Here is a 26,511-nt window from a genome sequence, read left to right as displayed (position 1 = left end):
GGATTGCATTGGGAGTTATACCTGATATAAATGATGAATTGATGGGTGCTGACGAGTTGATGGGTGCAGCACACCAACATGGCACAAGTATACATATGTAACAAACCTGCACGTTATGCACATGTACCCTAGAACTTGAAGTATAATAATAAAAAAAAAATTTCTTCCACCAGAAATCCTAAATCCTCTCTCTTAGGTTCAAAGTTCCACAGATCTCTAAGGCAGGAGTAAAATGCCACCAGTCTCTTTGCTAAAGTATAGCAAAATCACCTTTATTCCAGTTCCCAATAAGTTCCTTATCTCCATGTGGCTATTAGAATATATAAGTAACACTTATAACTCAATAATAAAAAGCAATCCAATTTAACAATAGGCAAAGGGTCTGAATAGACATTTCACCAAATAAGCTAACACACAACTAATAAGGAGATGAATAGATGCTCAACATCATTAGTGTATTATTCCATTTTCACACTACTGATAAAGACACACCCAAGACTGGGCAATTTACATAAGAGAGTTGTTTATTGGACTTGTAGTTCCACATGGATGGGGAGGCCTCACAATCATGGTGGAAGGCAAGGAGGGGCAAGTCTCATCTTACATTGATGGCAGCAGGCAAAGAGAGAGGTTGTGCAAAGAAGCTCTTGTTTTTAAAACCATCAGACCTTGTGAGAACCATTCACTATCATGAGAACAGCATGGGAAAGACCTGCCCCCATGATTCAGTCATCTCCCACTGAGTTCCTCCCACAACATGTGGGAATTATGGGAGCTACAAGTTGAGATTTGGGTCGGGTCACAGAGCCAAACCATATCAATTTGTGTTTAGGAAAATGCAAATCAAGATCACGAGATACCACTTCACACCCACTAGGATGGCTGTAGGCAGAAAGATAGACAATAACAAGTGATGATAAGGACATGGAGAAATCAAAATCCTCATACAATGTTAGTGCGAATTTAATTCAGGCACTTAAAAAAACTGTTTAGGTGTGCCTCAAAAGGTAAACATATACTGTCATACCCAACAATTCCACTTGTAGGTATACACCCAAGAGAAATGAAAACCTATCCACGTGATAAGACAATGTTCATAGCAGATTGTTCCTAATAGCCAAAAAGTAGAAACAACTCAAATGTAGTTGGCCCTCTGTATCCATGATTTCCACATCCATGAATTCAACCACTTGCAATTCAAAAATATTTGGGAAAAAAAAGTCACAGAGTTCCAAAGAGCAAAACTAGTATTTGTCACAAACTGAGTACTACATTAAATCCACAAGAATGAAGTAATATGCAGGCATTGTATTAGATATTGTAAGTAATCTAGAGATGACTGAAAATATATAAAAGGATGTATGTAGGTTATATACAAATACTATACTATCTTAGGTGAAACCACCTCAACCTGGACTTCATTGTCCATATCACTGTCAGCATTTTGGTCAAAGCCATTCAACAAGTCTCTAAGAAATTCCAAACTTTTCAACATTTTCCTGTTTTTTTCTGAGCCCTCCAAACTGTTCCAACCTTTGCCTGTTACCCAGGTACAAAGTCGCTTCCACATTTTCCATTATCTTTATAGTAGTACCCCACTCTCTGCGGTACCAAGTTACTGTATTAGTCCATTTTCACACTGCTATAAATATATACTCGAGACTGGGTAATTTATAAAGGAAAAAGGTTTAATTGACTTACACTTGACATTGCTGGGGAGGCCTCAGGAAACTTACAGTCATGGCAGAAGAGGAAGCAAACACATCCTTCTTCACAAGGCAGCAGGAGAGAGAAGAGTGAGTAGCAAAGTGGGAAGGGCCCCTCATAAAACTATCAGATCTCATGAGAACTAACTCACTATCACAGGACCAGCATGGGGGAAGCAGCCTCCATGATCCAATCCTATACCTCCCACCAGGTATCTCCTTAGACATGTAGGAATTATGGGGATTACAGTTCAAGATGAGATTTGGATGGGGACACAAAGCTTAACCATAACAGCTACTTTATTATTTCTGTTCTTATTGTCATTTCTGGTCTTCTGCTTGTTTTGGGTTTAGTTTTCTTTTTGTAGTTTCTTGTTATGGATAGTTAACTTTTTTATTTTAGATTTTCTTTTTTAACATTTGCATTGATGGCTATAAATTTCCCTGTTAGCACTGATTTAGCTGTATCAGGTAAGTTTTGGTATGTCATTTTGCATCTTTATTTATCTCAAATAATATTCTAATTTCCCTTGTGATTTCTTCTTTGATTCTTTATTATTTAGGATGATGTTATTTAATTTCCACATACTTTTGAATTTTCCAGATTTGCTGTGTTACTTATTTCTAATTTAATTACACTGTCATTGGACAACACAGGTATTTCAATCTCTTTAAAATCAATGAAATTATTTTTTGGTGGGAGGTTTCTGGTAAAACCTATAAAACCAGCTAGACAAATTCTAAAAGAGCTGCAATACTTATTGAAGCTGTTTTTAAAAATGGTCTAACATATATTCTCTTTTTGAAAATGTTTCATATGTACTTGAAGAGAATGTATATTCTATTATTGTTCAATAGAGTGTTTATATATATCTGTGAGGTCCAGTTGGTTTATAGTGTTATCCAGGTCTTACATTTCCTTACTGCTCTTCTACCTGGTTGCTGTATCCATTATTGAAAGTTGGAGCCAAAGTCTCAAATTATTATTGTTGAATTGTCTATTTCTCCCTCTAATTCTTTCAGTTTTTGCTCCATGTATTTTGTGGCTCCATTGTTAGATGCATATATGTTTATAATTGTTATGTCTTCTTGAGGGATTGACCTTTTTAACAATATAAAATATTCTTAGTATCAAGTAATACTTTTTTTTTTCCTTAAAGTCAAATTTACCTGATACTATAGTCACTCTAGTCCTGTTTTGGTTATTATTTGCTTGATATATGTTTTTCCATTCTTTTACTTTCAATAAATGTGTGTATTTGAATCTAAAGTGTATTTTCTTGTAGAAAGCATACGATTGGATTGTCTATCTATTCTGCCAATTGCCTCTTTGTAATTGTAGTTATTTAATCCATTTATTTACAATATAATTATGGAAGAGGATTTGAGTGTGCAATTTTGATATTTGTTGTGTATATGTTTTATGTCTTTTTTACTGCTCTACTACTGCCTTCTTTTGTGTTAGATATTTTCTAATACCATTTTAATTCCCTTATTGTTTCCTTTACTGTATTTTTTGCGTCATTTTCTTAGTGGTTTTCATGAAGATTACAATTAATATTTTAATTTAAATCAAACTATTCAGATTAATACTACTTTAATTTCATTTGTATAGAAAAAAATTTGCTCCAGTGTAGCTCAATTGTCTCCTCCTTTTTTTATGCTATCGTTGTCCTACAAATTACATCTTAAACCCATCAAGTCAGTTTTATAATTATTGCTGTATGCACTTAACTTTTAAATCAGATAAGGAGAAGAAAATAGTTACAAACAAAAATATATTTAAACTATTTTTTATGTTACTCTATGTAGTTAGTTCTACTGACGTGCTTTAAAATTTATTCATGTGATTTGAGTTACTGTATATTGTCCTTTCATTTAGGACTTAAAGATTCCCTTTAGTATTTCTTATAGGGCAGGTATGTTAACAATGAGTTATCTTAGTTTTTGTTTATCCTTCAGTTTTGATACATATTTTTACCAGTCATAGAATTCTTGATTTGCAGTTTTTCTTTTTCAGCACTGTGACCATGTCATCCAGCTACCTTCTGGCCTCCCTAATTTCTGATAAGTCAGCTGTTTATTTTATAGAGAAACTCTTGTATTTGACGACTTATTTTTCTCTTGATGCTTTTAAGATTCTCTCTGTCTTTGTCTTTCAAGAGTTTGACTATAACATGTCTAGGTGTAGACATCTTTGTGACTAACCTACTGCAGTTCATTGAGCTTCTTGGATGTGTGGATCCGTATCTTTCATCACATTTGTGAAATTTTGGCCACTATTTCTCCAAATAATTAATTTCTCCAAAGATTATTTTTGCCCCCTTTCTTTCTCTCTCCCATATCATTCTCCAATTATGTGTATATTGGTATGCTTGGTAATGTCCTGTAGGTCTCTGAGACTTTGTTCATTATTAAATAAACTTTTTGTTACAGAACAGTTTTAGATTTACAGAAAAATTATTGACATAATACAGAGATTTCCTATATTGTACATATCTATTCGTACCTATTGCTAGCATCTTACATTGGTGTGGTACATTTGTTACAATTAATGAGCCAATATTTATATATTATTATCAAATAAAATCTATATGCTATTTAGATTTTTTTTTTTCATTTTTTACCTAATGTCTTTCTTGTTCCAGGATCCCATCCAGCATATCATATCATATCTCCTTAGGCTCCTATTGAATGTGATACTTTCTCAGACAGACTTTTCTTATTTTCGATGATCTTGACAGTTTTGAAGCATACTAGTGAAGTGATTTTCCCTCAGGTGGAATTTCTCTGATGTTTTTCTCATGATTAGAGTGGATGTATGTGCTTTGAGGTTCTGGTCATTTTTCTTCATGCTTTTTTTTTCCTTCCCTGAATAGTTTTAGTTGACCTATCTTTGGGTTCTCAGATCTCAGATTCTTTCCTCTGCCAACTCTAGTTTACTGTTGAACTATTATTGTGAATGTTTTTATTTCAGTTGTACTTCTCAACTTCAAAATTTCACTGTGTTCCTAATTTTATAATTTCTGTTTCTTTATTGATACTCTCTTTTTGTTGAAACAGTGTTCTCATACTTTATTTTAACTTTAACCATTTTCCCATTTACCCTGAGAGCACTAGCTGGCAGTGCTTGCAGGTGCAGCATTTACCCTGAGATAACTTTACCATGAAATATCTTGCTTTTATTATTGTTTTTGCATTGCTGTGGTATTTTGACTTTAGAAACAAAAGGCATCATTCTATTTACAGGATTCCATTTTTAGCAGTAATGTTTCCATTTACAAAATGTAGTATTTATCAATCACCAAAAATGTCAAATCCTAGAAAACATAGCATTCCTATGTATAATGTTAGCATCGTTCTCCGACAGTTGTTGGCCAAATATTTATTTGGTGAACCCAATTTTTCCAAAATACATGATTCTGATGATTCTGGTGTTTGTTCTGTTTAGAAATAATTCCAAGAACAGTCTTTATATTTTATTTTCACATTGAAAATTAGTCAGATTTGCTTCAGCCTCATAGAATGTGTTTATGTAAAATTAAATGAGCACTGGCAGTGAGCTGCACTTTTTTTTTTTTCTAAACAGGAAGAGGGTTTATAAACATAGTTTATTTTCCTTTCTTTAACATATTTATAATAGGTCATTGAAGGTCTTTGTCCAAGACTTCCCCACAGAGTTTCTATTCACCTTTTTTTTCCTTGTGTATAGGTCATACTTTCTTGTTTCTTTGTGTGTCTCATGATTTTTGAAAATTGGACATTTAAAATAATGTGTCAATTCAGACTATTACATATTCCCAGTTTGTTGTTGTTGCTGCTGCTTCTGCTTTTTGTTTGTTTGTTTGTTTAGTAACTCTCCTGGACTAATTCTGTGAAGTCTGTATTCCCTCTTGTATACTGCACCTGAAGTCTTTAGTTGATTTGCTTAGTGGTCAGCAATTGAACAGAGATTTCTTTTAACACCTTGGACCAATACATTTTCCTTTGCTAAGAAACTCTATGAGTGGATTATGGCATGTTTTCAATGCTCTGGCAGTTTACAACTTTCCCTTAGCCTTTACTTCCTGCTTGTGCAACATCTCAAAGTCAGCCAAAGGTGAGAGATTTGGACCTCCTCATGTCTTTCCTAGGCATCCATACATTCCTACACATGCATATGGCCTCAGAGTCCCTAACAGACATCTCATTCATAGGTCTTCCTTTTAAGTTTTTGGCCAGGCTCTTCTTTGTTCCAACTGGTTTTACTGTCTCAGGTAACTGTGATTATAAATAATTGCTATGATTGTTTTTTCCTAACACCCTTGGGATAGGACTTTTTTCAGTGAGAAAGCTCTATTAGGTCAAATAATGACAAGGCGTGAAAATGGGGATTTTCACAACACTACTGGGTAGTTAAACAGCAACACTCTGGACTGGGCGTGGTGGCTCACGCCTATAATCCTAACACTTTGGGAGGCCAAGGCAGGTGGATCCCCTGAGGTCAGGAGTTTGAGACCAGCCTGGCCAACATGGTGAAACCCTGTCTCTGCTAAAAATACCAAAAAATTAGCTGGGCGTGGTGGTGGGCACCTTTAATCCCAGCTACTCGGGAGGCTGAGGCAGGAGAATCTCTTGAACCTGAGAGGTGGAGGTTGCAATGAGCTAAGATTATGCTATTGCACTCCAGCCTGGGTGACAGAGTAAGACTCTGTCTCAAAAAAAAAAAAAAAAAAAGCAACACTCTGAAGACAGGACTTCAGAGGCACTTCAAATCTGTCTGCTGCTTTGATGACTGCTAAACTGCTGGCTTTTATAACTGCCATGGTTGTAAGTCTGCTGCTGGTTTTCATAGCCGCCATGGGGCTAGGGAGAGGTGTATGGACATGGAGCAAGCTAAAATGACAAAAAGCTCTCTGTCCTTACCACTATTATGCAACTTTTCTTAAATAAATGCTCCTTGAGTTGTTGCAAGCCTTTAGCTAATTTCCAGAGTTATGAAAAGTTGATTTTACAATTTTTTGTCAGTTTTATTGTTGTCTTTAAGGAGGACCAGATTTTTGGAGGTTCTCATTCTGCCATTTATGAAGATCGACTTCAAATCCATATTATTTTAACCTGATACTTCCCGCTCAAGTACTTCTTATTTTTGTTTGTCTGAAATGATAGGCCTTTATGAAGCTGCACCTATGTTATAAGACTTCTGAGCAAAAGAATCTCTGATATTTCCATGCTAGAGGAATTATTCTTTCATAATGTAGATTATCCTAGTTGTACATATAGTAACTGTATGACACAAAAGAAGCCATAGATTAGAACTATACTGTCATATCAAATAAACCCTGTTTTGCTAATCCCATCCAATTTCTTGACCTTCTGGTGTACAGGGTAACATCCTAGCCCATACCTACATCTCATATTACACATCTCTTCCTCAAGGGCATGGCATATAAATTTGTTGTTAGCCCCAGCTACCCACTCTGCCTGACCTCTCAGCCGTTCGCTCCCTCTGTTCCTAGCTTTGCTGCCGCCAATAGAAGCTGGATTAGCCTCCAAGGTATAAGAATGCCAGGGTAGGTAGGTCAGTGTCTATGCCCTCCTTTTCTTTTTTGTGATCTCTCAGGAGTTCTTATACATATAGATTGGTGTGTTATGACTTGCACATAACCAGATGTCCAATCCTTTTGTTGTTGTTGCTGTCTATCCCTTTATGAAAGTTAGAAACTCAGCCTACACATTTAATTTTTATAACACTGATCACTTTGTTGTCAGTTTCTTCATCTGTGTTTCTTTCACATTGCACAAAACACCATGAAGTTAGGGGTGTTAGGTTATTTTTCTTTATGTCTCTAGGGCTTAACAGAGGCCTGGTGCATATTTAACTTTCAGTCAATTTTTTTTAAATTAATGAATGCCTACATTTCCTAGTAAATTCTACAGATAGAGACCTTGTTTAGACTTCCCAACATGAAGCTAAAACTCTACACTCATATCTCTAGGTGTGGTATCCCCATCAGCTTAAGAAATTTGAGTGTTCTGGTATCTCTGTCGCTCTCAAGGTCATCGCTTTATAAGTTGCTTCTCAGTGTGACCCTCATTCACCTTTCCAGCCACATTTCCCATCAACCTAGAATCCTAACCTAAGCTTCTCTGGTCCACACACACATCATATGTTTTTGTTATGCCTTGCACCTTTGCAGATTGATGTTATTTTTTCAGTTCTACCATGAGAAACTTGTGTTTATTCTGAAGTGCCAGCTAAAAATCTACTCCTTCTCTAAACTCTTCTTTTACTTTCTTAGTAGATTTCGTCCCCCTTTTCTCTTTGTTCTAACAAAACTTTGGACATCCCTTTCCTTATTACATTATCGTTATCAAGTTATAATTATTTATTTATATATCAATTCTTATCAGAGTGCCTGCCACATGAAGGAGACCAAACAATGTTTTTTTTTTTTTTTTTAAATTATACTTTAAGTTCTAGGGTACATGTGCATAATGTGCAGGTTTGTTACGCATGTATACTTGTGCCATGTTGGTGTGCTGCACCCATCAACTCATCAGCACCCATCAATTCGTCATTTATATCAGGTATAACTCCCAATGCAATCCCTCCCCCCTCCCCCCTCCCCATGATAGGCCCCGATGTGTGATGTTGCCCTTCCCAAGTCCAAGTGATCTCATTGTTCAGTTCCCACCTATGAGTGAGAACATGCGGTGCCAAACAATGTTTGATGAATGATAAATGAATGTTTACCCCTCAACTAGATTGCAAAGATCCTGAAAGTTGCAGAGTGTGTTTATTCTTTGTGCTCCAAGCATTGTCCTGGCCCATAGCAGGCTCATAATATTGTTTCCAATGAATAAATGAGGGGTATCAGAGAGGATATCTGCTTAACTATGGAAAAGTTAAAGGACCATCCTGACTAGATCGCAGATGCAGTGTTTCAGGTGTACCAAAGTGGCTGTTGTTGGCAGGACCACAGAGGGCCTTTTGTGAAATGGAAAAAGGGTCCCCATCTGGCTGGAAATGACTATAAAAATGCAGGCCTTGGTGAACAGAAAGGCCTTTTACAAGGAAAAGGAGTCACATTTTGGATGAAGCAGTCTCATGCCAGGAACAAGGCTTAACAATCTGAACAGAGGGTAGATTTCATACTCTTGTTCCACCTTTGGACAAGTATGTGTCCTTTGTAACAGCCCTGCTTGTCATATACTACAAAGGACTAACTTTCTCTCTCAACAAGAGTCACTGCATTCCTTAATGTGGGAAGAGGGTCCTACTTGTATTGAGAACCAAATATCATCCATCTTCAATTTTGGAACAACCCATTTTTTTTCCCCAGGGCAGATGGTCTTTTAAATAAGACAAGGATCAGTACATCTTACGAGTATGACCTTTGTAATGGTATATTTGGTCGAGAAAACAATCCCTTTTTTGTCATAGCCTAATTTTTAGGCAACTGGTGCCAGGGCTTAGATTTGGGGATATTATCTAACACTTTTAGTTTCTTTAGTTTAAAATGTAAACTGGAAATATATTTTGTAAATAACTTAAAGTTATTCATCTTGGAAATAATTTAATTCTAAGAATACTCATCTAACTCTGAAAGAATTCCCTGATTTTGAATATTTTTATTCCTTCACAAATAGTGAAACTTGAGAAGATTTGTTTTTTTTAGAGTACATAGTCAAGACAATTTCTGGGAGGGCAGCTACTGCTTACCTTGTAAGAGGATGTATTCCCTCACCAGATGGCAAGAAGGGAAGGAGACAGGTAGTCTCTTACCAAGTAAGGATTGCTATTAGAGAGGGAAAAGTTTTTCCTAACACACATTTCTTAATTCCCTCAGAGGTCATTGTTTACCTCATATGCTCTGTCTCCAGAGCAAAGATGTCCCAGTTGTTTTTCCGTGTTCAAAAAACAACCTGTTGATTATCCTGCCATTCTGATTCTACCCATGCTTTAATAAGAGTAGGCTTCCACCAATTTACACACAAGTTCTGTTCCCCAAATTTGATTGATTAGAAATACGTTTCCAGAGAGAAGTATTATTACACCTGTGCACTTTGGCCAGTTCGTAAAATACATTTAAACCCTAGTAGGTAACTGAACTATAACATTAACAGGCTTGTTAACTGCATTCTGGGAGCCACATGATACAAGTGAGAGAAAGAGAAATCTCTTCTTTTTCTTGAGTGCAGGGCTAAGCTTTGACAAAATTTGGAAATGGGTAATGTTTGCTTTTGGACTCTCCCTCCTGAACTAGCATGCCCCTAAAATCTGTAGCCCAAGGTTATAACCAGGACCAAAGCTCTGACCGATGGCTCTCAGTTCACATCTTTCCAATTATGTGTAGTGAGCAAAGCACACAGGACTCCTAGGATGGGAAGGACGTGAAAGGACAACTATGATGGAAGATCAAAAGGGGTGATAGATGCCTTTCTAGAGAATGGAAGCACATGTCATTGATTTGACTATCTTCTTTCACAATCATATTCCTCAAAACATGGTCTGCTTTACCTGAGTCATTATAGACAAATGTTGTATCTCCAACTGTATGGTGATTTGTGGAGAAACGGATTGCAAAACTGGACCTGAGAAGACCTTTAAAAAAGTATATTTAGTCTCATGCTGAGAAGGTTTTCTTGTAGCATGCATTATCTCTTCTTGTCTCCTCCAAGGCCTGTTTCTCATTTATTAATTTAAAATATTTTATTTGAAGTTTGGTTGATGCAGCATAATATTCTAAATATATGTTGCTAAATATTTATGTTAAAAGAGTTATTAGTACACAGAGGAAACAGGACAGTAAGTTACACCACGTGACCAGAACATGAATTCAAGATATTGCATCACTATTTTTGTTGACATTGGCCATCTCGTGGTGCTGGCTCCTCATTCATATTTAGAAATCACTCTTATATTTCCTCAACTCCACATCCTTTTAGAGGATGGGTGCTTTTAGGTTAGATTGTAAGAGGCTCAAAAACATGCTATAAGATGTTATACACATTTTGTCTATATATATAAATGTATGTTTTCTTTTCTGTAAAAAAAAGTTCCATAGCTGTTAGATTTTCAAAGGTATCTGTGATTCAAAAATAAAAGATTTAGAACCACTACTTGAATGCAATCTCTTGAGAAATAGTATACTAGGAACAGTATATCAAGTTTAGGTGTTGTGAATTCTGTATTCACTTCTGAAGAAATTCTACTGTCAATTTAGGGCAGAAAATTTTAGTGTAGTTATTTAAGAGAAATGAATGCCTGGAGTTCAGGTAGGCATGGTCAATAAAAAATCTCAATATATTTACATTAGAGTGGTTTTACAGAGGAATGATACAGCTAAAAGAACATGAAATAATTCAAAATATTGGATAATAATATTTCTGATGTTTGTTGTCTTTAATTTAATGCTAATGTCTAATTATGTAAAATATTTTACTGTCCAGGGTTTCAAGTGCCAAACTTAATAATTTTTCTCGCTTGGAGCCAACACTTCACCTTCTGGGTGTGCAGTTTGATCAGAATGTGGTCCATGGCATCATCACAGAAAAGCCTGGAGTGGCAACAAAGCTGTTATATCAATTGTACATTGCTCTTCAGAAAAAGAAGAAAAGTGGACTGACTGGAGTGGAGATGCAAACCATGCAACCTCTGACAAATTTAAGACTTCAACACATGAAAAGTGAAACTTTTCGAGAGGTAGGTACATAAAAAAGCGTAATAAGCATGTCACAATGTAAAATTTGATAAAGAGAAATTACAGTGATATTGAATTCTCAAAGAAACCTCATTAGGCATATATATCCCTTACGTATGTTACTGGCCATACTTGGGTTTTAATTTATATTAATATTTTGAATTTATTTAGCCATTTTTGATGTCTCTCTCTATCTTATCCATATTGGCAATAGCTTATCAGACTCTTTTCCTAATTTCCAGTACTTTTTGTTGTTGTTGTTGTTGTTTTAGAGATACAGGGCCTTGCTTTTTTGCCCATGCTGGTCTTGAACTCCTGAGCTCAAGCAGTCTTCCTGCCTGAGCCTCCCGAGTAGCTAGGACTACAGGCCTAATACTTTTTGTGCCTGCTCCTCTCTTCCTGTTTCTACCCCATCATATCTGCCCAGATCTTCTTATCAGCTACTGCAGCAACCTGATAAAATGTCTCTCAATCTTCCAGATAAGTCAATCAACTGCTAAATGAATCTTCCCTAAATTTTACTTTTATTGGATTCTTCTGCTCAGAAACCTATTTTTACTTCTTTCTAGTCCTCAGCATGGTATTTCTTTCTTCTATGTTAATTGACAGTCTGTCCTTAAATATGACTGTCTCTTCCTGCTTTTCCTTCCCTGACAGCCAAGCTCACCCTTCTCATCTCTCCTCTTCCCCAAACTGTTCCTCGTGTACTGTGCAGCCCAGTACACATGGTTTCTTCCTTTGGAACTCTAGAACGTAAGTAATTCTCACTCTCTTGGTTTTACCCTCTTGATACTGACACTGTTGGCTAACTATTCATTATTTATTTGTCAGATGACCTTACCAGATTTTTAGTACATCAGACTTGATAAGTATGTCTAGTACAATGCTTCAAACGTTGTAAATACTCATTAAATGTGTTATTGACTAATTGATAGGACTTTTTAGTTGACAATTCTCTCCTGTTCTTATGCAGTTCCTATGGCAAATGAAGTGTGTTAACTTTTACAGGCCTCTGGAATAATCATGAGTGCTGCACTCATGCAAAATAGTAAATATCAATGGATAGAATTATATTTTTAAATTTATTTTTTGAAGCAGCAATGACATAATAGATATGAGGGCCATCTCCATGTTTATATTTGTCCATTCTTCATGGATATCATTATAAGTCTAGTAGCAGAATGGACTCAGCACTTCTTGAGAGCTAGAAATTAGATTAGGCTTAATATGAATAATTTAATATTGCATTCAGCCTCCTTCACTTGCAAGCTGGTTAACATTGAGCCAGCCTCTAAACAACTCTCAGCTTCAATTTCCCCAACTGTAAAAACAGGATGCTTATTTCTACCTGCCTCAGAGTTCAGAATTGGACATTTTTGTAGCTTCAAGAAGAGTGGACTAACTGGAGTGGAGTTTATATATAATAAAATGTAAAGCGGTCAACAGTGGCAAGTGCTATAAGAGCTGTGTGATGAAGACAAACAAGAGCCTATTAGCTCATTTGATGTTGGTCATGGGTGAACTTCCAGAGTCAATAATTCATTCACTAAACAGATATTTATTGGGCTCCTACTTTTTGTCAAGCACTTGCACAACAAACACACAGGAAAAGCCCCAACCCTCTTAGAGCTTACATATTAGAGAGAGAAAAATGTTTCATTAGAGTGATATGGATTACAGTGAGTTGAGAAGGACTTTGGAGATGAGGAAGAGGGTAACATAGATTATTCTTTCAAGAAATGTGGAGGTAAAGAAGAGAACAGTAGGAGAGAAAAGCTCAAGTGAAGTATGAGATTGCTTGTTTTATGGACCTAGAGACTGGGGCCACTTATCAGTTGAGAAAAAGAGTCAGTGGCAGGAGAGATGAAAATGGTACGAAGATCAGATGGAAAGGGGCCCTCTGGGGATGGAAGAGGAATATACAATCAATGGTTCATGTGGAAGTGGTGATATCTATCGTAGGAAAGAAGTAGAGATACCGTCTTCTTTGATACTAGATGAGAAGAGATGCAGGTAATATTAATAATGGTTGAAATTTATTGAACGGCATGCCTAGTGATGTGCCAAGCCCTGTTTCAGGTGCTTTATGAATATTATTTCACTTGATCTTCACAACAGCCGTAAAAGATAGGTACTTTCATTAATCCCATTTTACAGAGGATGAAACTAAGGCACAGATGGATTAGGTAACTTGCCCAATTTTATGCAGCTAGTAAGTGGGAAAGCTGAAACACAAACCTAGGAAGTTTTAATGTTTCTTCACTTTTTACTAAGCAGTGGCTAAGCAATGGGAAGAATCGAGCTTCTTATATTATCTCTTATATGTTAAAATTGGTTTAATGAAATTATTTTTGCAAAAATATATTTCCAAGGCCAGCGGCATGCTCAAGCCTTAATCCAGCACTTTGGGAGGCCGAGACGGGGGATCACAGAGGTCAGGAGATCGAGACCATCCTGGCTAACACAGTGAAAAACCCCGTCTCTACTAAAAAAAAATACAAAAAACTAGCCAGCGAGGTGGCAGGCCGTTAGTCCCAGCCACTCGGAGGCTGAAGGCGGGAATGGCTGTGAACCTGGGAGGCGAAGCTTGCATGTGAGCTGACGTCCGGGCACGCAACTCCAGCCTGGGCGAATCAGAGCGAGACTCCGTTTTCCCTTTTCAATAAAAAAAAAAAAAAAAAAAAAAAAAAAAAAAAAAAAAAAAAAAAAAAAAAAAAAATATATATATTATATAATATATAAATATTATATATATATATATATATATATATTTTTTTTTGTTTTAATAATATTATTTAAAATATAGTATATTATATATTTCCAAAATATAATACCCAACTTATTGGAAAAGTAAACCAGGTATAAAAGTTAACTATGAAAGTATATACGAGGCTCTTTGTAAGAAGGAACCAAAGATAATGTTTTTGTTAATTGCACTTAATCAATTAAAAATTTATGAGTACTTGTTGGAACGGGCTTGAATTTAGGCTTAACTATCAACCAATAGTAATTTAAGAATACTAGTAAAGAATAAAATAGTAATTTAAAGATTTCATTTGAAGACAATTTTATGTACTATAATGAAATTGTACTTTTATTCTCATAATAACAAAATCTTTTGAAATGCTTTTTTCATTTAGAGACTTAGACACATGATCCCACGTCAAACTGATTTCAATCTGATGCGGATTACATACAGGTTTCAAGAAAAATATAAACACGTGAAAGAAGATCTTGCCCATTTGCATTTTGAGAAACTTGAAAGATTTCAAAAACTCAAGGAAGAGCAAAGATGTTTTGATATCAAAAAGGTTCTATAGAACTATTTTTTCAGAAATTCATTAGTGCATAGTATACAGTTTGTGATTTATGCCTATAGTACACATTGCATAAGCAGTAGTGGAGCACAGGTTGCACTTTCCTGATGCATGACTTTGTCCTGCCATACTCTCACCCTTTCTCTCTCTCCCCTGCTCCTTTTCTGCATCCTGACTCTTGCTGACTGTCACTTCTACTTGTGTCTGAGAACAAGAACTGCCATCCTGTGGAGTGGCAAGATAACTGCATTACCTTCACTGGTAGAAATCATTGTTTCAGCTGCTTTAATGATGGAGGGTTGCTACTAGCTACCCCATTGGTCAAAGGCACATGCCATTGTCACCACTGAGGGAGATAGATCAGACATTGTCCCCTCGCCTTCTCCTCTTTTGCAACCTTTGGTCCTGCCCCATTTCTCTGTTCTTGGAAATGTAAGGTAATCCTTTGCTTGCTTACCTTTTCAATCACCTTGAACAACTCTAAACTTATTTCTGGCCCTTGCTTCTTGCTTTGACTAACTCTCTGCTCCTTCTCAAATTTCTTTAAAACTCTTTAATTATCTTCTGTGCCTTTGAGGATGAGAGAATAATGGTACATGGAATCATTAAAGATTTTTAAGAGTATTTCAGGTGACTGGGTATATGGAATGTGTAAACTACAGGCAAAAGAATTATGTAGTTCTTCCTATTGCCCTGTAAAATCACTTTTTAAATTAATGGATTTATTTGGATTGATAAGAAATTCTATTCTGAACATAGTCAGCTCTTTGTAGGGAAGAATGGAAAGATGACAGACAAACCGGAAGATCCCTTGCAAGCTGGTTAACATTGAGCCAGCCTCTAAACAACCCTCAGCTTCAATTTCCCCAACTGTAAAAAACAGGGATGCTTATTTCTACCCGCCTCAGAGTTCAGAATTGGATGTTTTCGTAGCTTCAAGAAGAAGAGTGGACTAACTGGAGTGGAGTTTATATATAATAAAATGTAAAGCAGTCATGTAATTCTATGACTTGCCAGAGGGTAAATAAAGGATTATATTTCCCTTTGGTGTCACATGATAAAGAGAGAACGCACTCTTAAAGTAGTGTTTAAGTTGAGGCCAATTGCAGCGACTCTAATTTATGTGAAACCAGCCTGTCCGTTAGTGCCAAGCCTAATGCAGGTGGTCTCCAAGAAAGCTGAGAAAAAGGAAATATAATACCATTAAATATTCTGAAATAAATTATGTTCAAAATGATCATAGGGAACAAATAAGGTAAAAGGGAGACCCTGTGTCTTCCTGGTCTTCTTAAGAAAAAGAGATAACATATTGCAATTAAATAAATATTCATATTTTGGAAAATGAAATGAAAATTGTCTATTATGCCTTTTAATGGTAAATTGAAATTTTTTATCTTTGGGCATGGGAACTAATGATCATATTAGTTCTAATATAATGTATTAGTAGTAAAGTAGTGATTAGTTTCACATATTACCTCTTAAATCATTTAAAATACTTTATCTGATTTTCAGTCACTTTTTCTTTTCAGTTACATTTTCCTGCTTATATTCTTCTTAAAATAACTACTGCCTACATACAGAAGTGATGATCCAATAATTATATCACATAATTTAGTGTTAATTCAATGTTTGAGGTTGCCCCTGAACTCATTGTTTAAGTGTGACTGGGTTTTGGGGAAGTTTGTCATTTTTATTGGGTTTCCCAGGGGTCCACCTAGAAACTGTCTCCTAGATAGAATTTTCTAATTGGACCATCTTCAGAGATAGAATTTTTTTCTTCCCATGCTTGGTAAGGTAATGACAGTAGGATTGGGAAAGAATTATACTCTTATTTATATTTGGGGCATCTTTATTGTCCTTTTAGTATCAGCACACAGAATGAAAATACAGACACTTAATAGATACGATTTTCAGATTCCAGAATTGTGTTTTAACATCATACTTTTCAGAGCAAGTCATATTGACACCTGCTTCTTAACATTACACAATTGTGACACCTAATCCCTTGGCTAATTGCTGGGTTCTGAAAATTTCAATAGATAAATTTTATATATTTGTACCTATGAGTGTATTATATTGCCTATTCTGTTATTCTGAATCACTAAACTAATGTATATGGGATATTCAGCAATACTTAAACAGAAGACGACAAAATGAAATAATGGCCAAAATCCAAGCAGCTATTATACAGATTCCTAAACCTGCATCAAATCGTACTTTGAAAGCACTCGAGGCCCAAAAAATGATGAAAAAGAAAAAAGAGGCAGAGGTAAGTGATAATCCTTTAATATTGTGCTGTGTTTGTCTTAACTAAAGAATAGTCTCCCCCTGAAACATATAGAGAGACCTTTCAAAACTTCACACTTGCTTTCCAAATTATCTCTGACCTTGTCCTTTCTCATTCAGAATTCCTCTACTATATGCATATTCAACTCAGTTTATATTGTTATTTGTTCAGAACGAAGAATATAGCTTTAGGCCAGCAATGGCAAACTCCTATTAAATGGCAGTCTGGACTCCTGTGTCGAAAAAGATTCTGTGGTCAATAACAAAGTAGGTCAGAATGGGTGCTGTTGTAATGGGTCATGTCTTATCCATTTGTGTTGCTATAAAAGAATACCTGAGGCTGGGTAATTTATAAAGAAAAAGAGGTTTATGTCACTTATGGTTCTGAAGGTTGGAAGATTCAAGACTGGGCATCTGGTAAGGGCCTTAGTAAGGAGAAGGGGGAGGGGAAGTGGAGCCAGCATGTGCAGACATTACATGGGGAGAAAGTGAGAGAGAGCGGGTAGGGAGGGAGAGAGGGAGAGAGAAAGTGCCAGGTTCTTTTTAACAACCAGCTTTCATGGGAACTAATAGAGTGAGAACCCACCCCTAGGGAGGGAATCAATCTATTCATGAGGGAAAAAGAGAGTGAGAGAGGAGGTGCCAGGCTCTTTTTAACAAATAGCTCTCATGAGAACTAACAGAGTAAGAACTCACTTACCCCCAGGGAGGGCATCAGTCTATTCATGAGGGATCCACCACCATGACAGACACCTCCCATTAGGTTCCACCTTCAACATTGGGATCAGATTTCACATGTGGTTTCAGGGACAATCATACAAACCATAGCAGGTCATAACTGCCATGGGTACAGCAGGGGCCAGTCAAGGTACACATAGCATACATATGCCATGCCTACTATATACTTTTACTCAATTCCTCCTCATCATACCACACTATTTTTCTGTGAATCCCAGGAACGTTAAGTGACTTATTGCTATCAGTATATTTACATTTAAGATACCTATACCAGTGACATTTTACTAGACCACAGCAACTGTCAATCATTTCAGTAAGATGCAATCTGATTATATTTCCCAGGAGAACAATGTTACAGTTCAGTATGATACAAATTTCTGCAATTCACACTGCATACTGCTACAATGATGATTCATATTCTCTCATGTGACCTATAAAGATGATTAATAGCTACCATTTATTGAACATGTGCTGTATATCAAGCTGTGGATTGGACACTTCACATTATCTTTAATTTGTAAATAACTCTCTAAGTAGGGTATTATTTTTCCAATTTTGTAGATGAGGAAACTGAGACCCAGACAGTTGACAAGTTTTACCCAGTGGTAGTAAAGCAGAGATTGACAGATCTCTCTGATTCCTAAATCCATTGAATTTTACATTAATTCACTTTTTTTGTTTTTTAAATATTAACAAAATATTCTGTGCTTGGATTCTAAAATTACCACCTACAGAGGCTTTTATCTGACTCCATTTCCGTATCTACCTCTCATATGTCCCTGAGTTGATTGAAGTGTTTTTTTCTTCTTTCTTTTTTTTTTATTTTTTTGAGATGGAGTCTCACGCTGTCACCCAGGCTGGAGTGCTGGAGTGCAGTGGCGCGATATCCACTCACTGCAAGCTCCACCTCCCGGGTTCACGCCATTCTCCTGCCTCAGTCTCCTGAGTAGCTGGGACTACAAGCGCCCGCCACCGCGCCCGGCTAGTTTTTTGTATTTTTTTAGTAGAAACGGGGTTTCACCGTGTTAGCCAGGATGGTCTCGATCTCCTGACCTCGTGATCCACCCGTCTCGGCCTCCCTTTTTCTTTTTTTTCTTTTTTGACAGTCTTACTCTGTTGCCCAGGCTGGAGTGCAGTGGTAAAATCATGGATCACTGCAGCCTTAACCTTCCAGGCTCAAGTAATCCTCCCGCCTCAGCCTCCTGAGTAGCTGGGACCACAGGTATGCAAGGCTGGTCTCGAACTCCTGGCCTCAAGCAAATGGCTGGTCTCGGCCTCCCAGAGTATTGGGATTGCAGATGTGAGCCACTGCACCTGGCCCGTTTAAAGTTTTTTTAAAAAATGTTTGTAAAACACAAAGGTGAACTAAAGTTAAACTTCAGATGACAAATTAATAGTGTAAATAAAGTTGCATGAGGAATGTTTAAAACACCCGAAACAACAATTTTTAAAGAAATATTTGACTTTGGGAGGCCGTGGGAGGATCGCATGAGGTCAGGAGTTTGAGACCATCCTTGTCAACATGGTGAAACCCCGTCTATATTAAAAATACAAAAGTTAGCCGGGTGTGGTGGCACATGCCTGTGATCCCAGCTACTTGGAAGGCTGAGGCAGAAGAATTACTTGAACCCGGGAGGTGGAGGTTGCCTTGGGCCGAGATTGCGCCACTGCATTCTAGCCTGGGCAACAGAGTGAGACTCACTCTCTGAGTCTCAAAAAATAAAAATTAAAAAAAAAAAAAGTGAGGCTCAAAAAAAAAAAAAAAAAAAAAAAGAAAGGAAAGAAAGAAAAAAAAGAAAAAGAAGTATTTGTATCCAAAAATGTATGTCCTTACTCTTTGATAATCTGTATTCTAATGAAATGCCCTTTGGTGCCCTGTCAAAATCATGAAGTGAATGATTCAGGGGAGGCAATTTTCACATTCTTTTAGGTATCGTTAGCCTAGTCTAAAAGCAACAAATCAAAATTATAAAAAAAAATTTAGAATGCAGCTTTTCATATCCTAATTACCTTGAATTAGTAGTACATGTCATTTTATAAACTTGGATGAATATGGTAAATGAAGATGTTTCAATGGTTTTTAGATGCAGAGAACTGATGATGAATTTTCTTTAAAGGATGTGGCCAATGAAATTAAGAAGTTCGAAGCATTAATAAAGAAGGATCTCCAAGCAAAAGAAAGGTGAGCTGTGAGCTATTTTAATAATCACAAAACTGCATTCTGTTCTACACATAGATTTTGAATATTTAGAAATGGTTTATCTGGAAGAGCTATTCCAGGATCTTTTCACTCTGAAGAATCTTGATTCAGAGAGTATATTAGGGAAGATAAATGAGCTAAAGTTCAGATTGTTTGTTAGCAACTTTTATAAACATCTAGAGAGAAAGTGACTATTATGAAATGTAAAGTTGGTTTATTTTTCTGTGCTATGTTTAGTCTTCTAAGTTCACACATTTTTTTTAAACATTCACTAAAATTGTTCAAGGTACCACTAATTTAAGTTTGTCACAGTAAATCCTTTACTAGACTCTCAGCAGTTTGTATAGACACCAGCAGTAAGAAGTTGAGTGAATAAGTTCATTGAACAAATGTCACTAAGACAGTCACTTTGGTGGGTTCATTGAACACAGTTCCTCATTAATTAATTGGCTTCATTTACCTAAAGATAAAGCTCCTTCACACTTTGTTTTCTATGGGAGGTCATTGATTCATAGTAAGTAATTCATTAGAGATGATATATGTAGGAACAGCTTGGGTTTTTTTACATTTTTAAATGGAAACAATCCAAACTCTATGCATTTACATTTACATCTTATGAAATATGAGATAAATCTCTGTTAAAGAAGGTACTAATTCTAAAGAAAAGCAGAAAACAATTATATACTTCAGTTTTATATTAAAATTTTCTGAAGGAAGGGAGAGACAGTCAAATGAGGAGGAACAAGGACAATCAGAGCCATAAGGAAGAAATGATGAAGTCAGATGTAAGAAAGAAAATCAAGCAAAATGGAAAATATTTATGTACATCACCTTTCCTCCTACCCTCTGCGGAAACTCCTGATGCCCTATTCTGATTCCAACTCCCATTTATCAGTGTTGCTCCTGACCCATAAAAGCAACATAATCCACGTCTCCTTATCCATGCAGCCACCACTTGAACCCTAGTACACACCTACCCTGACCTTGGCCCACGAAAACACCAATTTCTTCTAATTCTTTCACCCACCTCTCTAGCCACAGGCTCTGTGGTGATAAACAGATGGTCTCCACCAAAAAGACCATCTTAAACTACTGAATACTTTGGTACTTGATGAATGCTACCTTCTGTAGCTCCCTGGCCTGCCCCTTTCCTGGGACCCCTCAATTTCCACACAATTTAGCAACCAGAGTTAAGATGAAACACAGCACTATCTCCCAGGCCCTGCACCAGTATCTATGTCTATTGGTTAGTGTCCTTGCCATGTCAGTTATTAAATGTCTTAAAGATGATCCCTGTGCATTACAGCTGCAAACATTTACTTGCACCCTATTGCCTTTGCCAACCCAACCAGACCCTAGGTCTCTATCAGTGAATGAAATTAGAGGGAAATCTGCTTGTCTCTCATGTAATAGAAATCAGAAGGTAAGCAGCCCATAGCGTATGCTGTAGCTCCAAGGTTATCAAGGACTGAGGCTCCTCCTCTCTTCACTTTTGCCTCACTGTCCTGTTGTGTGGTTTTCATCTTCAAGGTTATATTCATGATACAAGTTGGTTGCTGGGACTCCGGCCACTTGGCCCATGTTCCAGATATCAGGAAGGAAGACAAACAAAAAAAGTAGTTATCTCCTATCTGAAATAGCTTCTTTCAAAAGCCTTCCCAGAAGTCCCATATAGCATTTCTGCTTATATCTTACTGGAGAGCATTCAGTCACATGGTCACACCTGGCAGAGTGGGAAGCTGGGAAATGTAGTCTTTAACTGGACACACTGTTTCCCTGCATAAAGTTGGGGCTCTATTTTGAGGGAAAAGGGAGGGAATAGTAGTGTCAGGTCCCTTCTTCACAGAAGCCTCCACTTGGTCCTGCCAAAGATTTCCAGCAGAGGGCATCTGAGATATTGACACCCTCACTTACAGTAGGAGGAGAAGGCCTGGGGCAGCTGAAATCCCTAGGCCAGTTACCTCTGGCTGTGAACAGCTTCATTTGAGAATCTAAATCCTTTCCAGTGTGTTGCACAAAGTTCCTTTTCTCTTTAGGACTTAAAAAGAAACATGCTAGGAAGTGCTCGCCTAGAGCAAACTTTTCAAGAAAACAGAGGCTATGGTTACAATATAGGACCCTTCTTAAGCCATTTCATTAATCACTACTTTTTTAGTTCATGCTGAATCTTAGCTTAGAATCAAGTGTGTTCTGGGCACATTGAGAAACTTCACACTAACTTGACTCCAGAAGGCAATAAAATCTCCCAGCTTGAACTGCAGGAGCACTTTCTGCAGCTGCCTCTTTCATAGCCTGCTCCTGAACAGTTTCTCAGGATGCCACCTCAAAGTCCACTGTTTTTCTTTTGTGGAAGAATGAAATGATGTCTCATGTCAGCAATGCAAGAGCCCTCATGACTGTTTTTTCCCCATGTAACAAGGTTCCTCCATTTTTTCATTTTTTATATGAATAATAAATACTATCTGCTATTTGTTTCTTTAGCTGGGGTTATTGGCTGCTGTAAGTTGGTATTTGGATTAATAGATTTATCAGAGGCTTTTCCCAGCAACTACTTTTTAAGAAATACAAATTTGACCAAGGTTTCTGCTACTAATAGATTATACACATATAATTATTACATTAGATGAAGGTCTGGCAAGCAAACAGATAAAAAGAAAATATAATCACTGCCCTCAAGAAACTTATATCTAGTAAAATGAATATTTATTCAAGTACATAATGCATAGCTTTTTTCACCTTTACTGGAGTAAGACAACAGATGGATGAGTTGACTAATTGATAAAGGAGAAGCAATTTGTTAAGTATATTATTGACAGCATAAATATTGTGTTGAGAGAGCTGTTAACCCATGCTCAATCCAGGGCAGGAGCTTTTTGCACAACACACTCAAGTACAAATATAATAAGATTTTTGATGAAAGATCTAAAAGTGTTACACTACACAATTAAATACTAAATCTTAATAAATAGATAAGGTTAAACTCTGTCTTTGGCCTTACTGAGTGCTTGCTACCTACATAATGTGTACTCAGCTCTTCTCAGTGACAGAATGCAATCAAAGGTTGAGCCCCTGCTTATAAAATGATCGGAACTTTAGTTTGATTTTTATGCATGTATGGTGCTTTTTAGCACATTATTTGAAATTTAGCAGACATCAACTTCTTGCCAGGCATACTAGGCATAAGTGCAGACAGAAGAAAAATAGGATACTTCTCTTATTCACTAGGAGATCAGCTGGGAGCAGCAAGCCTCCAAATTATGACCTATATTACAATATGGTCTATATTATAAATATGCAGGTATTACATCATTAAACATCAAACATGAGCTAACTTTGTTTTTACCAGAGTACTTGTGTCTATATAAGAATTGATGACAAGTCTCTACGCACTTTAATAATGTGTCCTTATTTTTTGAATAAGATTATAAGTAATATTGTAAACCAAATATATTAATTACTTGTAACAAAAACAATGATTATACATAATATAAAAATTCATTATTTCTAGGCAAGTAACATTATGGTATACCTTGTACTATTGTATTATTCTGTTTACTTTTTGAAGAGGATGCAGATGAGAATTGATGATTATTTGATCTTTATATACATAAAAATGTATCTTTTAATGATAAATTTGGAATGAATCTATGAATTCTGTACTAAGCCACCATTTGACTCACTAAATTGAATGTGCTTAACTTTCTATTGCGAAGACCACTGGGTTCTTCCTGATCCTTTACATTTTGGACATGAGATAGGACAAGAGCTCTGAGTTGAGTCTTCTTATTTGAGTCTCTAGGACATGGGCAAGAAGCCAGTCAGACCTGTGCTTACATGTGTGGCATGGTAAGCAAGCCAACTTTCAACTGCTGTGTTTTCAATAAGAGTTCAGCCACTGTTCTAAACAGTCAGAAGTTCATCTGGGAGTGGATAGAGTAATTTGCACTTTCATAGGTGATGGAAGAACGTAATAGATGGTAACATTTGTACATAGAAGTACTCTCTAGTGACCTGGCTTTAGTGTGCCTGGTCTGCTGTTGCGAGCTGTGCCTTCCCTGACACTTGGGTTATCAATAGTCTGCCTCTTGTTGATTCAAAACAGGGGAGGTCAGAGACCCAGAGCCAGCAGGAAGAAGAGGAAAAGAAATCCAGAATCTCTGGGTAGAATGAAAATCATAAAAAGTAAGACTGGGCACGGTGACTCATGCCTGTAATCCCAGCACTTTGGGAGGCCAAGGCGGGCCGATCACATGAGGTCAGGAGTTTGAGACCAGCCTCCCCAACATGGTGAAACCCTGTCTCTACTAAAAATACAAAATTAGCCCAGCATGATGGTGCATACCTGTAATCCCAGCTACTCAGGAGGCTGAGGCAGGAGAATCACTTGAACCCAGGAGACGGAGGTTGCAGTGAGCCAAGATGCGCCATTGTACTCCAGCCTGGGCAACAAGAGCGAAACTTTATCTCAAAAAAAAAAAAAGGTGAAAGAACAAAAAGCTGATGGGCCTTGAAAGAAGGCTATGCTAAGGACTTCACAGAGTATTTAGAAATGGGGTGAAGCAAATGGGATCTGTTGCTAAGCTATTGCTATCACACTGATTTTGAATATTTTCTTCAATGCTTGTATTAATAAATTAACAGTGAACTCAAGGGATCCTTCTCCTGAGGTCTTTCTCCATAGTCACAGATAGTGGCATGGGATCACATTAGTTTTTAAAAATCTAAAATAAAAACTATTATTCTTAGTGCATCCAAGGCTTCTTTAGATACAGCAGGCCAGACAACCACCGATTTGTTAAATACTTACTCGGATGATGAGTACATTAAAAAAATCCAGAAGCGCCTTGAAGAAGATGCTTTTGCACGAGAGCAAAGGGAGAAAAGACGGCGGAAATTGTTAATGGACCAGTTAATAGCCCACGAAGCACAAGAGGTAAGATATTTAGATGAAGGTTAAATAATAGTGCTGGGAATTCTGCAAAATGTAGTCTTCTATACACATAATATGTAGTTTATGTATGTATTGTCTGCTACTCTGCATCAAATGTCATATCATAATAGAAAATATACTAGAAAAAACAGCTCTTTACTAAAGAATCTAAAATCTGGTGATAGTTGTACAACATTGTGAATGTAATTAAGACAAATGTATACTTTAAAATGGTAAATTTTATGTTATGTATATTTTACCATAATAAAGAATACATTAAAAGGAACCCAAAATCTATGTCTGCCATGTGTACTCTATTGTTACTTTTAGAGGAAAAAGGGAAGGGTTTAATGAAAACAATATGGAAAAGTTGTTCATCCTCTCCTTTTGTTCACCATTCTATTCCAGTGGTTCTTAAAGCATGGTTCCTGGACCAGCAGCACCAGTATTGCTTGGGACTTTTAGGAATAGAGATTATTGGGCCCCACCCCAGATCAGACCTGAAACTCTGGGGGTGGGGCCCAGTGATCTGTGCTAACAAGCTCTCTAGGTGATCCTGACTCCACTACAGCTTGAGAATCACTGATCATTTCTTACATTGAACACATATTTATTGAATGTCTATGCTTTGAGTACTTGTGATAGGCCCACAGATATAACAGAGAGCAAGAATAACAAGACACCTGTCTCCCAGAGCTTTCTGCAAACAGCAAGAACATTGGAGTGTGAAAGTGCTGTGAAGGTGAAAGGGGTGTTAGGGGGAGTGGTACTTAGAGAAGTCCACCTGGCTTGCTTTAGGAGACAGTGTCTGGAGGACAATAGCAGAAGCATGGATAAAGAGTCAGGAGTTAGCTAATTGAAGGTGGGGTGGTCGTGGTGGGGTTGGGATGAGAGGCAGTTTCCAAGAGAGGCTGAAATGGTGGAAGGTGAGTGTTTCCAGACAAGAGAATACCACATGGAAAGCTCAGTGCTTTTAGCTAACGGAAAGTCATATCATCTGGCGGGGGTCACTAGAGGCCAAATTATGATGAGCCTTGTAAGATACACAGAATGAAACAGGAGATTTTGTGATTTCTTGTTTGAATACAAAGTGGAATAAGAGTGACCAGGTCCAACTTGCCTTTAGAAAGATCACTCTGGCTTTAGTTTGGAGAATAGATTACAGAAGGGCAATCCAAGTCCGTTGTTGCTGTAATTCAGGTAAGAGATTATCCCAGTTTAAATGTAGTATAGTGGCAATAGGAATTGAGAGAAGTAGCTTTAAGAGCTATTTTAAAGGTAAAATCATTAGGACTTAATGATTCATTAGACATGGGAAAGTGAAGAAGTAGGATGAAAAGCTGGATTTCTAGGTTGGGCACCTGGATGGCTGGACATGTAATTTGCTGAGATATGGAAGATGATGAAAGGAACAAACTTGGGGTGGACGGTGATTTCAGTTGTGAATGTAAATAGGACAAATCTGCATGTCTACAAAGACCATTTGAAGATGCTTTTATTCACCTGCCCACGTCTGGTCTGCTTGTTCACTGAAAGGAAATAAAGGCTTCACACAAATATGAAGAAGTGAAATTTATTCATGGATTCCACTCTTTCTTAGTGAAAGTTCAAAAAAAATAGCTCTGGACATGTCTTTGTGCTAGAAAGT

At 37.0% G+C, this 26,511-nt stretch overlaps 1 protein-coding gene across 1 annotated transcript in view; it reads left to right on the top strand.

The window, feature by feature from the left end:
• SPEF2 (sperm flagellar and cilia associated 2) overlaps nucleotides 1-26,511 on the top strand; it is a 198,216-nt gene that overhangs the window by 18,281 nt on the left and 153,424 nt on the right. Inside the window, exons 3-7 of the mRNA XM_017878302.1 lie at nucleotides 11,142-11,394; nucleotides 14,533-14,703; nucleotides 16,838-16,978; nucleotides 19,851-19,915; nucleotides 24,680-24,866. Of these exons, the coding sequence (XP_017733791.1) occupies nucleotides 11,142-11,394; nucleotides 14,533-14,703; nucleotides 16,838-16,978; nucleotides 19,851-19,915; nucleotides 24,680-24,866 (817 nt within the window). The remainder of the gene's footprint in view (nucleotides 1-11,141; nucleotides 11,395-14,532; nucleotides 14,704-16,837; nucleotides 16,979-19,850; nucleotides 19,916-24,679; nucleotides 24,867-26,511) is intronic.

Source organism: Rhinopithecus bieti, unplaced genomic scaffold (genome assembly GCF_001698545.2).
Source record: "Rhinopithecus bieti isolate Rb0 unplaced genomic scaffold, ASM169854v2 scaffold_11655, whole genome shotgun sequence".
Lineage (NCBI taxonomy): Eukaryota > Metazoa > Chordata > Mammalia > Primates > Cercopithecidae > Rhinopithecus > Rhinopithecus bieti.
The sequence above is the reverse complement of the archived record's forward strand: the minus strand, read 5'-3'. Positions and strand labels throughout refer to the sequence as shown.